The 17,078-nt window shown below is 36.1% G+C and overlaps 1 protein-coding gene across 4 annotated transcripts in view; it reads left to right on the top strand.

Moving 5' to 3' along the window:
- AZIN1 (antizyme inhibitor 1) overlaps nt 1-14,707 on the top strand; it is a 31,615-nt gene extending 16,908 nt beyond the window's left edge. For 3 of the 4 annotated variants that reach the window (XM_019467948.2, XM_019467949.2, XM_053896112.1), the window contains 10 exons: nt 1,294-1,491; nt 4,004-4,177; nt 4,691-4,863; nt 6,555-6,689; nt 8,123-8,204; nt 8,590-8,664; nt 9,331-9,493; nt 11,472-11,587; nt 11,899-12,113; nt 12,367-14,707. In XM_019467948.2, the coding sequence (XP_019323493.1) occupies nt 1,390-1,491; nt 4,004-4,177; nt 4,691-4,863; nt 6,555-6,689; nt 8,123-8,204; nt 8,590-8,664; nt 9,331-9,493; nt 11,472-11,587; nt 11,899-12,113; nt 12,367-12,478 (1,347 nt within the window). In that variant the 5' untranslated portion in view covers nt 1,294-1,389 and the 3' untranslated portion in view covers nt 12,479-14,707. The remainder of the gene's footprint in view (nt 1-1,293; nt 1,492-4,003; nt 4,178-4,690; nt 4,864-6,554; nt 6,690-8,122; nt 8,205-8,589; nt 8,665-9,330; nt 9,494-11,471; nt 11,588-11,898; nt 12,114-12,366) is intronic. The other variant, XM_019467950.2, reaches the window with a different exon arrangement.
- The last annotated feature ends 2,371 nt before the right edge of the window (nt 14,708-17,078 follow it).

The raw sequence follows: 17,078 nt of genomic DNA, 5'->3' as shown, positions 1-17,078 counted from the left end.
AACACTGGCACATAGAATAGCATTGGGAGAATCAAGGACATGGGAAAGGCTGTGCAAGTTTTGAAATAGGTTGCCAATAGCTGGTCTGTGCCCGTTACTAATGTAACCAGAAGTCAGTACCAGACAATGAGTAGTATCCTGTCTGGAAGATTTGTTTTGCTAACGAACTTTTTGTTTATGTTAAATCCTTGCCTAAAGTAACCTTTAAGGACCAGTGAATTCAGCAAAGATAAACTTTTATGTCAGTATATGCTGCCCTGAGGAGAATGGGTGATCTGGGGTAGGGAGGGGAAAGATTTCTTTGCTAAGAGAAATGTTGGATTTAGTCAGCCTTTAGAGCTCTTAGTAAATGGTCTAGGATGTACCAGGTGCCTAGCTTGTGCCTAGTTTTAAATTGTGATGGCATTTTTGTGTTACTGGCAATTGGCAACTTAAACACATTTAAACAAGTGTTTGGGTTTTTTTGTTTTTTTGTGTTTTTTTGTATTCATATGCTATACTTTTCTTTCTTTCTTTTTTTTTTTTACAGCAACCTTTTGAGGAAGTAGTTAAGATAATTAACTGAAGTTCAGAGAAGTTGACCTAGGATCAAATAGCTGTTAAATGACATAGCCACGACCAGATCTTTCTGACTTCTATTTCTCTAAGTCAGCTTAACTCATAAGAGAATTACATTGCTAACCTGATGTAGCCAGTACCATTTGAGCTTGAGTTGAGACCTAGACAGTCTGTATCAAAGCTACAGATTGTCCACTAAAGTGACTCTCTATCACTTCTATCCATTTCTGTTACTTCATTTTTCCCCTCCTGTAGAATTTAGAAGACCTCTATCTACAGTTACCTGCTAACACACTGGGAGGTGATTGGCAGTATATTGAAGCTTAGACTAGTATTTTAATTTCTTGGCTGCAGATAATATTTCTCTAGCTTTCTTTACTCAAAATGAGGATGTGCTTTCACTGAAAATTGTGTTATGGAAGAACGGTAAAACAAATAATACAGGCTGGGTCTGCAACTCCACGGCAATAAGGTGACCATACTGACTGGTAATAAATTGCACGTATATGGATTATCTTAAACTATGTCATACTGAGCTTGGTTTTTAAATGTATAAAATACACATTCACTATAAAATGGGCATTAAAAGATAGTGAATGATCCAGTGTTTCTGCAAGTGTTAAGTGATAGATTCATCACTAATTTAGGCACTTAGCATGCTTTCATTGACATCCCCTACATTATAAGGTTAATAGTGAAATAATACAGACTTTGAAATAACTTCTATTTTGACAGTTTGTTGCATATTCTAAGGACCCAGACATAAGGCTTGGTGGCCCGTCTCTTGTTTTTCCTGGTTTATGACTTTCGGCTTTGTGGAATACGGCTGAGATGAAAGGATTTATTGACGATGCAAACTACTCCGTTGGCCTGTTGGATGAAGGAACAAACCTTGGGAATGTGATTGATAATTATGTTTATGAGCACACCCTGGTAAGTGTGCCGTTTCACATTTCTCAAATTCAGTGTTTACAGATTTTTGAATTCTAAAACATTGCTCTATTTCTAAGATGTTAATCTGATAAAAGTACTTTTTTCAGATGTTCGCTTTTCCAGGTTGTCTTTGACACTCCCACTTCCCTTGCATAGTGATGAGGTTTTCTTCGTAGCCCAGATTAAAACAAGTGGCTTTCTGGGGCGCCTGAGTGGCTTAGTTGGTTAAGCGTCCGACTTCCGCTCAGGTCATGATCTCACAGTTCATGAGTTTGAGCCCGGCGTCGGGCTCTGGGCTGATAGCTCAGATCCTGGAGCCCGCTTCAGATTCTGTGCCTCCCTCTGTCTGCCCCTCCGCTGCTTGCACTCTGTCTCTCACATTGTCTCAAAAAATAAATGAAACATTAAAAAAAATTTTTTTAGGGGCGCCTGGGTGGCTCAGTCGGTTAAGCGGCCGACTTCGGCTCAGGTCATGATCTCGCGGTCCGTGGGTTCGAGCCCCGCGTCGGGCTCTGTGCTGACAGCTCGGAGCCTGGAGCCTGTTTCGGATTCTGTGTCTCCCTCTCTCTGACCCTCCCCCGTTCATGCTCTCTCTCTGTCTCAAAAATAAATAAACATTAAAAAAAAAAAAAAATTTAAAAAAAAAAAAAAATTTTTTTAAACAAGTGCCTTTCTAATTTAATTGTTCTTTCTCTGCTGTGCCCAGCTCTTGTATGGTCTATTTTCTTGATTATGTTCCTCCTAATCACTATGGCTTTTTACTCCGTTTTTCTCAACTATATGCTTGAGTAGATTTTAATTTATATTTAATATAATTTTGGTCATGTATGTTGGCTAAGAATTTGGTAACTTACACTGAAATGTTTCTGGCGCCAGATGTCAGCTTCTATTGACTCATATTCATTGCTACTTAAGATTATTTTTGTTTTGTACTTACTAATAGAACTATCTTTGTTTATTACCTTGCTAATAAAATTTATTTGTTGGAGCTAATTTCCCATTTCCCCAAATTTACTGAAAGATTTTCACGTTATTGGTGTTCAGTAATAGGATACCAAAGTAATTTTGTTGACCTTTACAGGTGTGCTCCAGTCTCCCCACACCTCAGCAAATCTCTTTCCCCTGGCATCAAAATTTTGGGGAAAAAAGTGACACTTGTCATACTGTTCAGTCAATTGTATAGCCATACCATTCTGCAGTTCCTTCTCTTAGGTCACTAGGAACCTCCTCGTGGAAGTATGCTGACCTTTCTCTTAGTCCTCTAACTTTTGCAACATTCTTTGTGGGTCAGATAATGATCTTCGAAATACTCCTTTCATTCATTCTTGTCCCACAATGTTGAATTATCCCACGTTTAGTGAGGGTTAGTCTACAGCCCTGTTCTTTCCTAGCAGTGTCATCTAATTGTATGGTTCAAGGGCGGTTACAACTGAAAATCTTGTTGTTGTTTTTTAATCCCAGTTTGCTGGTAGCCACAATAATTGCCTTATTTGTTTTTTCCATATTAAAGTAAAAATAAATTTTCTGTCTCTAGAACGTTAGGGATGGTATATCTTGAAAGAATGGAGTAATTTGAGTACAGCTGTCCCATATCTGCTATGCAAAAACCTTAATTTCCAATCATGTCTATAATCCTGATCAGTATTTTCCAATAATGTACATTTTCAAATGTGTATTAAGGAATAGAAAACAGTAATATCGTCTTGGCTTTTCAAACAATAGTTGTGTATTCTAAATAAGATTATTTGGTCTGCCATGTAACATTGAATAATTTATGCTCTCTCTGCCTGACATGTTACAGTCATTTCTCTTACCCTAGAGTAGCCATGTTAAAATTATTACAGATTTCCCCAGATCCCTAATTAAAATCTGTTTTCTTAGTTTTGAAGGAAGAATATCCTTATTCCCGTTCAGCTGGTATTTAGTGTACTTCTGTATTTTTTTTTAATATAATTTTGCCATCTCTGTATACAGACTACCAGCTTTGTCACCTTAAAGATCAGTTCCTAGTGTCCTTGCTTTCTTGTTTTACCATCCTGTCTTTACGTGCAATTTATAATGGAGATACATAGCTTATTTTGGTTAGCATTCCTGATTCTACTCACCGTATTAGGAAATCAGGTCCTGAACTACCAGAGTAGTTTTAAACAGTGTAGGAAAAAAGCATGGAAGGAAACAGGTGGTTTTCTTCTCCTTTACTCCCCCAAACTGAGGCAGTTGTAAAGTAGAAAGTCACTACAATTGATACAGTTTTTTAGAAAAAGCAAAGAAGAGAATATGTTATATGGCAGCATAGCACAGCAAAAAGTCAAGTTTTAAAAAGAAAAGGTATTTGGATTCTCCTGTATTTGCTCTATTTAGCTTTAATTACTCTTAAGCCTTAAATATAGTAGTGTGTGTAAATGTGTATTTTCGCTCCTTTATGGAGGAAAAGGGAGTTCTTTACTACTTTTGGTACTCTGTTTTCAATGGTTCCTTTATTATTTCTCTTTTTTGTGTGTGATCATAATAGACAGGGAAAAATGCATTTTTTGTGGGAGATCTTGGAAAGATTGTGAAGAAACACAGTCAGTGGCAGAATGTAGTGGCTCAGATAAAGCCATTCTACACAGTAAAGTGCAACTCCACTCCAGCTGTACTTGAGATTTTGGCAGCTCTTGGAACTGGATTTGCTTGTTCCAGTAAAGTGAGTATTTTTCATTATTTTGTCACTGAACTGCAACATTTTAGAACTCACTTTAACTTTTGGTTACAGCAGTTAGAAAAATTGCAAGGAAGTTTCTCTTTTGGATGTTTTTAAACTCTTGTGTAAATTCGCAGCCTGATGGAAATTTACAAACTTTTCAAGTGTACCAATGAAAGGAAAGTTTCAGTGAGATGAGATTTTGAAAAGCTTTATCTTTTGTCAACAACTTTTTATTTGTTCTTCATTCTTAGGCTAGAGCTAGACCATTACTTCTGATGACAGCAAAATAATTCTAAACCAGGAGATTTCTCTGGTGGTAATTATAGCTTTTAAAAGGGTTTTAACACAGAGTAGTGTTACCAGAATAAGAACTGTGACTTTATGCAATCCCAATTTAACTTAATACGATTTAAATTTAACCAAAAAATAAAAGTTATAAAGTGGTAATTGAATGAAAAGGGGTAATAGAAATTTTGCTTTTTAGATGACACTATTTAAAATATATTTTTATAGACTGAAATGGCTTTAGTGCAAGAATTGGGTGTATCTCCAGAAAACATCATTTACATAAGTCCTTGCAAACAAGTGTCTCAAATAAAGTATGCAGCAAAAATTGGAGTGAACATCATGACATGTGACAATGAAGTTGAATTGAAGAAAATTGCACGTAATCACCCAAATGCCAAGTAAGTGTAAAACTAAGTACATGGGAATATTTATCTTACTCTTTAGGGTTTGGGTTTGTCTTTGGCCTGGGAAAAGGCAATGCTTAGTAGAGTAGTGATTTGTATTATAATTATTTTTTTTAACTTATTTAATAAGTTCCTATATCAAAAATGCTGATAGCATCTTATTGGCTACCTATTTCTGATCTTTCTTGTAGAGTTGGGAGGAGATAAGGGCAGTTTGGAATATGAATTTATAATCTTGAACTCGAGGAAGAAAATGGGGTTCTTGGGATAATAAAATCAGGGCCACAGCCTATTTTCATAATCATATCAACCCTACTAGTTGTCATGCTGGGAACAGGATATGTGTTGGTCAGCTTTTTTTCCTGGTTAGCTGAGGGTTTAATCTGCCTTTAGCTGTAGTTCTTAAATGGTTGTCCTTAGTGACAGTGTCTTAGGAGCCTACTCTGTAGGTTCAAGGGGTTTCTTTTCTAAGGCCCACTCTTCTCTTTGCATAGGAAGTTTACTTTTTTTTTTTTTGTACTTGTTCCTGCATGCATCTCAAGATTTTTTAAATTAAAATGTGTACTTTTTAAAAGCAAAAAGCAGATTTAATCTTGTCATGAACTGGTACGTCAAGAAGACCTTAGGATATACTAAAAGTATAGTGTATTAATACAAAATTGCTTGTTTTTAATGCATTGTGTTCCTGAAAATGTGTATCATACCCATATTTTCGTTGTATATTTATAATTTTCTTACTGACTTTAATGGTACTCTTAGGTGTCCTGACAGGATTGATTACTCTAAAAAACTTTGAATAAAGGCCTTTTGGGGAAAATTCTAGTGAACCACTTGTCTCTCTCAAAAAATCTTTCTGTTCTGTGATCTTTTAAAGACAGCAGTGATTAGGGATGTTTACCTTGTTAATTGTAAAGTGGATGTTATATTCTTGATAGAGCTGATTATACCTATAGGAAGAGTAATTTTGCTTTTATCAGACTTGGCCCCTCTGATCATCAGTCACTCATCAGGACTTCTTTGGGAAAACAGTTTTACAAACAGCATTTGTATATTTTGGGTTTTAGTAGTTTGTAATTACTGTGTGTCTCCTGAGACAGTCTTGATCATTTTGTCTTGGTTGTCATGATTTGGAAGGAAATACCAAATGGAGTTGAATCAGTATTTAAAAGGCTACTGTTTTAGATGCTTAAATAACTCCCAAGTTCGCCAATTTTTTGGTAAGATGTATGAGATTAATAGGAGTTCTCAGAATAAGTGGTGGAAATTTAGGTAGCTAGAACAATTTAGGAAATTTGAAACATTTAAAGCCCTGATATTTTCATCCGAAAGACAATGATGGCATTGCTGTTCAATTTAGTCTTTCTAGGTGGTTTTATGGACTGATGGACTTCATTTGAAAGTAATGTCGTCTTTCATTACAGAGCCCAACTGACTCTTGCTGCTACAACAGAGTCTTAACTTCCTGCATTTTCCAAATTCCCGTCCTTGTGAGCTTCATGCTTTAGGCCCTAATGGCTAGTTTTTTCTCTGTACAGGATTGTTTTTCATTAGGTTCACTGATTCAACCGTCGCTGGATTTGGGAGCACTGGCAACATAATCAACATACTTCTACAATCTTCAGGCTTCACATGTGCTGATGATGATGTAAACCAACTCTGCCCCAATCATCTTCCCCTTCTCTTAGGGTCTTACTACATATTGCAACAGAAGATAATATTGGAGGCGAAGAGGGTAACATGAAGTTTGGCACTACCCTGAAGAACTGTAGGCATCTCTTGGAATGTGCTAAGGAACTTGATGTCCAAATTATTGGGGTTAAGTGAGTATTTGTTTTAAATTTCATTTTATGGTGATAAATCTTTGTCTTTCTGATTTATTTTAAGACTTTTTGCACGAACTCTAATAGATTCAACTTTCAGTTTAATGTATTTTTTTCCCTTAGTCTAGGAAAAACAACTAAATATGCTTTATCCTTCATGTAATTTTGTGCCTATACCTTCCCCTTCCCTAAGAGATAAAATAGTAAATAAAAATTCAGTTAGTAATTTAAAACCCCCCTTTTTTAAATTGAAGGGAGAGGATGTACTAGAATTCTAATGAATACCAAGATGGCATTCATTTGAGTTGTGTGCTTTTATTTTTTTCCCATCTTTAAATTTTTTTCCTTTTCATCTTAATCTCTTGGCCACTCCAATAAATCAGACATTGTTCCACTTTTCTTGATTTTTATGTGTGTAAAAACTGAGGCCCAAAGAGATTTCATGATTTGATCGTAATGTCAGAACTATGGTCTGGGTCAAATTTGGAGCACAGAGCTCCGCATTTTTTGAGTTGCCAGTCCATTGCTAGTCTCACTCCAATGCAAAGTCTTGCTTTTTAAGTTGTTCATAAAGATGGATAAAAAGTCACCACTGTTAAGTTTAATTCTGCCTTAGGTAACAATATTGACCGATTTGAGGGTTTTCGTATTTCTGTGTTTTAAGGTAACATTCAGTAAAATTGACTTTTTGGATTTGGCTTTTTATGAATTCTAACAGATTTGTGTAACCACTGCCATAGTCTTAAGTATTCTGTTACGAGTCTCTAAGTTTCTCTTAATAAGTAACATTAACAAGTGTTAGTACTACTCAGCTGAATTAATGTACAATTGTATTTAAATTTTTTTTAATGTTTATTTCTGAGACAGAGACAGAGCATGAGTGGGGGAGGGGCAGAAAGAGAGAAGGAGACACAGAATCCGAAGCAGGCTCCAGGCTCGGCTCTGAGCTGTCAGCACAGAGCCCGACGCGGGGCTCAAACCCGCAGACCGCAAGATCGTGACCTGAAGTCGGTCGCTCAACCGACTAAGCCACCCAATACCTTTGTATTTTACAATAGACACGTTTTTATATTTTGTCAGATAAAATTGTACATTCAAATTAATTTGTGACCCAGTTTTATTGGTGGTGCTTGATGCTTCATATACATAAAAGCCTGTCCCTTTCTGATAGTTATGAAGCCTGACAGCTCATTGTTAAATTCTTTGTAAAATTACAGTGTTACCCATACATTGCCTTTTCTTAGAAAACAAACAAAAAAAATCAACCAAACAAAAAAACACTGCTATTATAACTTGGATAATTAGAGGCGTGTGCTTCCAGTTCTTTAAATATTTGGTAATGTTACGTCTGGTAAATGAGAACTGAAAAAGAATTACAGGAAGGACCTCTAAGATGTGCTGTTGCTTTAAATTTACTACTCTCTTTCTTCCAGATTTCATGTTTCAAGTACTTGCAAAGAATCTCAAGTATATGTACATGCTCTGTCTGATGCTCGATGTGTGTTTGACATGGCTGTAAGTTGTTTCCTTACGTTATTTCGATGTTTTAAGCCAGGGTGTTAATATCCAGTGTTTTTACTACCTCTGAAGTACCCTCATATACTTAAAACATTTGCATTATTTTTTATAATCAGTTCCATACAGTCACATTTTTTAACTAGGTAAAGGGATGAAATAGTAATTTATTTGCATATGACTACAAGCCAGGACAGACCTCAGGAAGACTGTACTGTATACATATACCATTGAGTAAACCTTCTTCGGTTAATAGAGACCAAAGCCCTTTCTATACTAAAGATTATAACAGATCTTATTTACCTCCTTGGGAAGGGGTGTTTGCAATGTCCTTGTAGCCATAACCATTTGGATAAGCATTTGAAGTATTTTTTCCTATCTCTAGGGAGAATTTGGCTTCACAATGAACATGTTAGACATTGGTGGAGGCTTCACAGGATCTGAATTTCAGTTGGAAGAGGTAAACTTTGTTCAGTGGATGGACGTGCTGGAATAATCTCATTCTTTACTAAAATGGTAGATATAGACTAGAGTTTAACAATGGCAGGAAATAAACCCTGTACTATCTGTTTAAAATTGATTCTGGAGTACCTGGCTGGGTCAGTTGGTTAAGCATCCGACTTTGGCTCAGGTCATGATCTCATGGTCTGTGAGTTGGAGCCCCATGTCAGTTTCAGAGCCTAGAGGTGCTTCGGATTCTGGGTCTCCCTCTCTCCCTCTCTCTGCCCCTCCCCTGCTCTCGCTCGCATGCTCTAACAAATATTTTTTAAAAATTTTTAATTTGATTCTAAGATAAAGAGACAATGAGAAGACCTAGCTAACTTTGAAAAGCTTAAGCTTAATAAAATTCTGTGAACTCTAACATAACTTCTTATTTACAAAAAATTTGTATACAGTTGCGTTTCTGCCCTTAGGGGTACTTGATGGCACAAATGAATTTATCATTTGGATAGTTTAAGCTGTTTTATCTAGATGTACGTTACTATTCACCTTCTTGCTCTCCCCTCCATCCCTCATTCTATAATATTTAGAAACTGATTTGCTAGGGTTAGATTATAGAACATGACTGTGTGATGAATTATCTAATTCAATATTGAAATCATAATGTGGGGTTTAAAATTTATAGGTTAATCATGTTATCAGCCCTTTGTTGGATGTCTACTTTCCTGAAGGATCTGGCATTAAGATAATTTCAGAACCCGGAAGCTACTATGTGTCTTCTGCATTTACACTTGCAGTTAATATCATTGCAAAGAAAGTTGTTGAAAATGATAAATTTTCCTCTGGAGGTAAGTTTTTTTTTTTTCCCCTCCCCATTTTTGAGAGAGAGTGAGCAGGGGAGGGGCGGAGGTGGGGGTCAAGATCCAAAGCGGGTTCTATGTTGACAGAGGGCTGGATGCAGGGCTCGAAATCACGAACAGTGAGATCATGACCTGAGCCCAAGTTGGACGTTTAACCAACTGAGCCACCCAGGTGCCCCCTTATAGTTTGGTTTCTGTTAGATCAGTTCATCTACAAATGAATTGAAATGATCAGATACTTGTCAAGTGTAAAATACTGTAGGACATGGACGTTTATATGTTGTGAAGGACCTCGTGAATCTAACTCTTGGTTCTGGTGTTTTGATAAGCATATTTTAGGTAAGCTTCCCCAGCTGATTGATTCTCCTATCTTGTTAAGAACCGGTGTTTTATTGTAATGTCTCTTGTCATGGAACTTTTACTCATGGGGGACAATGTACTTTATGCTTTCTTTCATAACAAGGGCCAACAGTCTTCATCTCTCTTGTCAAACCAACAAAAAGGCACTAGTCAGTCTGTCTTCCTGACAAATACTACTTTAAAAAATGTAGAAAGTACTGTTCAACATTAAGAAGACTTATTCCTATAGTTTTTTTCCTTAAGTTAACAGGAATAAGTTTTTTTCTATAAACAGTCTTTTAAAAATGTCAAACTTGAAGAGCTGCAAGGATACAAGGAACTTTACATTTTGATCACTTGGTTAAGATGGTATCACGTGAGTTTTCTTCATAATGAATTGGAAAGATCATTGTAAATAACCTTTTTCTCTTCATATTTTTACTTCATTATTCAGTTTAAGAATAGCTTTCTCTTTCTACCTTCCTATTTATATTAGTTTAGACTCCTGGGTACTTATTCAATAGGTTATGTAATCTACTACTTTTCATTATTTACTGCCCAAAATTTGGGTCCTTTTGACATGCCCCCATCATTTCCTGAGTGCTTCTTTACTTTCTGGTAAATCAAGATGTTCCAAGCTCTTCTTACCCTGCCTCAGACCTGGAGTTGGCCATTTCTCCAAAGAGCTCCAATTCATTTTAATGGAGAGTGGTATTTTAAAAACCAAGAAGAGTATTGATTGTGTTCATTACTTCTGACGTGTCCTTTTTATTCAGTGAGTACAGTCTTAAATACACGATCTGACAAATAATGAAGGCATATATTGACATCCCTATAAAAACATAAATTTCATATCGTAGAATTTCCCTCCAGTTTTGTTCCTTTGCCAGATAGCCACCATTCTGATGGTTTTTCCACCATATATTAGTTTGGGCTATCCTCAGACTTCATATAAATGGAATCCTCTAGCATATATTTTAGGACAGCTCAGTATAGCGTCTGAACAATTTTTTTTCACGTTCAGTCCTGATATTCCACTGTGAATATGCAATTTATTCATTCTCCTTGGCAGTGAATAACAATGAATAACAACTGGTTGTTTCCAGTTGTGGGCTATTATGAGTAAAACTTAACAATCTTGTGTAAGTCTTATGGACATTTTTCATTTCACTGGGGGAAATGACTAAGAATAGAATTGCCAGGTCACAGAGTAGATGTTTCCGAAGATTTCAGTGGTATTTTATCCTCCTGGTGGTATATATGTGCAAGTTCTGATTGTTTCCCCGCTTTCATGGATGTTTTCAGTATTGTCACTTTTTAATTTTCTCCATTCAATAGGTATGTGGTGGTGATGGCTCATTGTAGTTTTAATTTGCATTTACCTGGTAACTTCTGTAGGGAACTTTTTTCATGTCTATTGGTTATCTTCCTGTATGAAATGTCTTTTCAGTTTTTTAGGCTAACAGTTTTAAAGTATGTCAGTATATTTTTTTAAATTAAATATTTGGGAAATGTGAAAGCTGTAAGTCTGCTCTATAAATATTCAGTCTGTTTGCTATGCCTTGCATAGTAACTCTATTAGAAATTTCAATATAAATTCATCTTTGTTTTTTCTGCTTTATTTCAGTAGAAAAAACCGGAAGTGATGAACCAGCCTTCATGTATTATATGAATGATGGTGTTTATGGTTCTTTTGCAAGTAAACTGTCTGAGGACTTAAATACCATTCCAGAGGTTCACAAGGCAAGTTTTATTACAAATACCAGAGCTGCTTATTTGGCAGTTTATAAACTGAGCCTTTTTTTTTTTTTTTTTTTTAAAGATGCATCCCAAGTTTTGGAGATACACTTTAGGATGGGAAATGTTGCCCTTTTTTGAGGAGTTGCCCTCCTTAGGTGGAGTTAAGAAGGAGCACCAGTGCCCCTGGCTCCAGGCCTGCCTTTCATAGGTGCATTGGGTCTGACTCAGTGAAAAATGCTCTCATCCTCCCTCGGATTCATTACCTGCATGAACACGAGTAAAAATTAATGAAGAAATAAAACCTTTTCCTACAGAAATACAAGGAAGATGAGCCTCTGTTTACAAGCAGCCTTTGGGGTCCATCCTGTGATGAGCTTGATCAAATTGTGGAAAACTGTCTTCTTCCTGAGCTGAATGTGGGAGATTGGCTTATCTTTGATAACATGGGAGCAGATTCTCTCCATGAACCATCTGCTTTTAATGATTTTCAGAGGCCAGCGATTTACTACATGATGTCATTCAATGATTGGTAAGGTATTGTTTTCATTTTAAAGCTGATTGGATATTTGAGATGACATAAGATGTTTGCTAATAATTTTAATTCTGTAACAAATGCCTAACAAGCAGTAAATAGCAAAGTGCCCCTCCCTCTGTTAAGGATTATTGGAAGACTAGTTATTTTTATAGTCTTGTCCATTTGCTTTGTAGTAGTGTGGTCTTTGTGTTTAAATTTAGAATTACACTTTTTTTTTTTTTTTTTTTTTTTTTTTTTTTAATGTTAGGTATGAGATGCAGGATGCTGGAATTACTTCAGACACAATGATGAAGAACTTCTTCTTTGTGCCTTCTTGCATTCAGCTGAGCCAAGAAGATGGCTTTTCCTCTGAAGCTTAAACAGGCATCAATGCTTCTTTAGATCTGAAGTTGCAGGTTAAGCTTGTCTGGTCTACATTCCAGTGTGAAACAAATTCAAACAATCTTATTCTGTTAATTCTCTTGGAAACAAAATCTATTAGTAATAGCTGTTTGGGACCAGACGAAATCAGCTTTCATCTATAATTCATTGGGGGGTAATTGGGAGATTTAGATAATGTATCCAGATTTAAACTTAACCAGTTTGTCCTACCCCTTAAGCATTTAAAATAAAATATGCAACAAAATGGATGACTTAGTGGAGATGGAAGCCCATTAATTGGGTTCCCCATTAAATCGTTTACATACAAGTACACAGTTTTTATACTAAGGATTCATGTTAAAAAGTCTTGTAAAGTTAATGTCTTTCACCCAGATATATCAAATGTCAGTGGAAGACCAGTGTGACTTCATTAGATACGTTTAGTGTATTTAGAATGTGTAAATTTGTGCTTTGAACTGTAGTTTAATAAATGTAAAATTGCATCATAGTATTTGTTGTATTTGACCTAATGTAACCCTTGTATGATTGCAATAAAATTTTGTGTAGATTTTACTGTTTTTTCAGGCTAAAACTTTGGGAAAGGGGCTAGCTAGCAAAGGTAGTTTTGAAATAGATGTGTATATGGACTGTTATGAAGGTTTTTTTATTTTTTGTTTTTCCTTTATAGCCCATTTAAGTTTAGTTTGGCTCAGTACATTTTTTCAGTTATTTAATTAGTAATTTAAGTAAAATGTTTGGTAAATCATTGTGAAGTTCAGATTCATTATGGAGAGTCGATGTGCAGTAAGCATGATGTTTTAACAATTTTAACACCAAAAATGTTAATTCTGCATAAACCGATTGTAATAATTAATAGGTGTTTCTGTATAGATAGAATGCATAGAATACCTTAGTAAATCTTTGAATTACAAATCTTTCGGCTGAAATGGAAGATTCTATTAAATACTTTGAATAAACTTGGGGGGAGGGAAATAAAATTGCAGAAGAGTCTGCAGCGCACTAAAACTTAAAGAAGGGCTACATCTATATCCAGAAACCTGATGCTCTTTTGCACGGAACATTATTTAAATTCAGAGTTGTAAGGGGGTGGGGTGAAGCACACCTGTTCTCAGTTTCTCAATTGCAATGATTTCAAACTTTAGGAATTTGCTTTGTTTTAGTTACTCTCCATTCCTTGTTATTTCCCATTCAGCTTAGTAATTTTAATTCTTTTCATACTAAAATCTTGTGACTGGGGGAAGGGAGTTAGCGTTACTAACCTGACAGTTGTTGCCAGGCGTTTACGTTGTTCACTGCTAGTATATTAGTAATCCTAGATCTCAGAATCACAATAGTAATAAAATATAAACAACAGGGGTCATTTTTTCCTAACTTACTCTATGTTCAGATGTGGAATTTCTGTCTCCCAAGAGGAAATGTGACTTCACTTTGGTGCCAATGGACAGAAAATTCTACCTGTGCTACATAGGAGAAGTTTGGAATGCACTTAATAGCTGGTTTTTACACCTTGATTTCAAGGTGGAAAGAAATTGATCATGAATCTCTAATAAATTTCGATCTAAACCAGTAGGTGCTTAATATTTTTTGATTTGATTGATGCCCATTTGAATTTCATGGGTTCTATTAATTAAATTTAAGACCCCAGTCCATTGTCATCTAATTACCCTTGGACTTTACCAAGGCATAATATGGGGTTTTATGCAAAGTTCCAAGCTACATGCAACTTTTTTTAACCGTAATAAAGAGGAGGAATTCTTCCCAACCTTCTTTACATGTCGTGCTTTGTGGTCCAGAAATGACAGACCTTTTAGAAGATGGTACAACTTTGAGTTCTTGGCTTGAGTATACAGCTTTGAGTTTTCATGGCTTGTCGACTTTGCCATATTCATAGGAGAGCTGTTCTATGTATACAGCTCAGAGTAGCAAATATCACATGTGAATGAAATGGTAACCTTAAGAAATGTCTGTATTGTATTTGAAGACTGTTTGCCATAAAATCTGAGGTTTGAACCTAATGTATTTCAATTTGGTATGCTAAAAAGTACTGAATTAATGTAACAATCTTTTTTTTAAACAATATTGTAATCTCAGTTCAGAATTTAACTGAAAATATAAAACCCAAATGATTTCTATATAGTAAATTGAACTGTAAAGGTAATTTGTGTGTGATTCTGAATACACAGATAAAATGTTTTTATTCCTCCTTATGTTTTACTTTGGCTTCTATTGTGAAAGAGTTAATTCTGCATTTCAACTCTGAATATTATGAACTTCCAATTATTCTTTCAGAATCTTAATTATAAAGTAGCAAATCCGATAACATGCTGGGCATTACACATGGAAGATTTTGGGTAAAGTTCAATACATACATGAGCACGAGTATGTTTCCAGGGCCACATTTTCTAGATTGATCCATTAATTCACCAGCCTTTTAATAATTTTAAACTGAAAACTAAACGAAATTGATTTATATGAATTAAAATAGATATTCCAAATAAATGTGGGCACTGATAACATTCACTGAAAATACTGTGTTTAAAAAGCCACTGTTCAATCTTTTTGTCCCTTTTTGGGGACTTTGTGTTTTCTCACTGTTAATATTGGCAACTTGACCAGTTATATAGCAAGAATACTTGCTTAATTGACTAAAACAGTAGAAGAGGAGAAAAATCCGTAGTCTTGCACATTCAAGTTGTGAATAAATCCTACAAATACTTTATAATTCCTGTCTTGTCCATGCTGAAGGCACAATAAAAGAATGGTCTATTTGCAGATTGATGCTTTCATAATGAGAATAAACCTAGCCTAGGAATAAAACAAAAACAAAAAAAACTTGTTCTGGCCTTTTGATAGCAAAAATACGAATTTCTGAAGCCTTTTTACTCTGCTGGGATTGCGATCAAATTTGTTAAGGATGGTTTGGATTAGATTTTTTTCCCCTAGGTCTGTTGCTAATTCAGGATGGGGTTTCAAAAGTATAGAAATAGGAAAGCATTTTAAGTTTGAAGAAATTCTGGTAACGTATGATCATCAGTTTGGGCAAATTAACTTGAAAAGTAGCAGTGCCTACTCTTTACTGAAGGACTTCTTTTTTCCTTTGCTTACTACAGATTGTGGGTGTTACATGTATCTTAATCACAGTTTTTTATCTTCACCCAGAATGCAGTGTAGATAGGGGAAGACAGAACTGCTACAGGCACTCTGTCCAGTGTTGCACAGTGGAAGGATTTAGGTTTTATCTGTTGCAAATGGCAAACTCTTTTTTTTAATGGCAATGAGTAGAAGGTTTAATCTACCCAACATGCTCATTTTGTGTGTTGTCTTGGAGCAGGTAAGAACCATCTCTTAACTTCTGACTCCCTTGACCTATCTTGACTTCAGCTTCAAATGCATATTCATTGGTAAATGGTCTTTCTAATCCTGATTGTACCATAACACTGCTTATGCCTGTTAAAACCTGTGCAGTTGATGGCCTAGTGAGAAGATTACTACTGGATTAACTATGGGAAGTTAAAAAGAATCTGCAGTTGACCGATGACCTGATTGTGCATTGGCGTTTCCCCCCACCCCCTATCCCCGAAAGATTTTGTAAGAGTGCAAAAGAAAATCTTGTAAACTAGTAGGATATTATTCAGATTCAATTTAGGGCCAGATAACTTAAAAGCTTTTCCTAAATAATGGTGCCAGACTGTCTGGTGTATGCCTGTATCTACAACTTTGACACCACCTCGATTTTTAGCAGTAGTATGCAGAAGACCTATGACTAAAGGTTAGGAATTTTAATTCTCTGGATTTTATTGATTTCCTCCCATCCACTTGGTGTCTCAAATTGCTTTCTAGGAGGTCTTCTCCGCTCCATATTCCAAGTCTATTTTTCACTTTGGCAACTTTTTAATTTCCAAGCTAAGGGTGCAGTATCTTTTATGCAGGAGACTGTCCCTGAATTCTTCATGACTTAAACCTACTCATTTTTCCTTACTTTTAAGTTCTCAACAGCAATGAAGCAAGAGCATTTTTCAAGTTCAGTTTCCTTTAATTCTACAAGGATGCAACACACTTGGGGTGCCTGGGTGGCTCAGTCAGTTGAGCTTCCGACTCTTGATTTTGGCTCAGGTCGTGATCTCCGGATGGTGACATTGAGCCCCGTGCTGAGGTCTGTGCTGAGTGTGGACCCTGCTTGGATTTTCTCTCAAAAAAAGATGTAATACACTTCAAGAGTTTGCTGGGAGAGGGAGAACTTTAGTGGTTCCCAAAAGAAAAGCATTTAAAAATGTTTATGAATGTGTTATATCTCATGTTGCCCCAATAAGAACTGGGTTGAGAATTAGACTGAAGGGGGAGGGCATTAGGGTGTAGAGCTGGACATAAGTTCATATTGAGGAGGAAAATATTCCCAAATAGCATGACACGATTGCCGCCTCCCTTTTAGGTACATTTTTGCTCTAACTTGACATTCTTACTTAAACATGTTTAGGGACGCCTGGGTGGCTTGGTTGGTTAAGCGTCCGACTTCGGCCCAGGTCATGATCTCATGGTCTGTGAGTTCGAGCAGCCCCGCGTCGGGCTCTGTGCTGACAG

This window comes from Panthera pardus, unplaced genomic scaffold (assembly GCF_024362965.1).
Source record: "Panthera pardus isolate Hobbes unplaced genomic scaffold, ASM2436296v1 HiC_scaffold_7, whole genome shotgun sequence".
Lineage (NCBI taxonomy): Eukaryota > Metazoa > Chordata > Mammalia > Carnivora > Felidae > Panthera > Panthera pardus.
The sequence above is the reverse complement of the archived record's forward strand: the minus strand, read 5'-3'. Positions and strand labels throughout refer to the sequence as shown.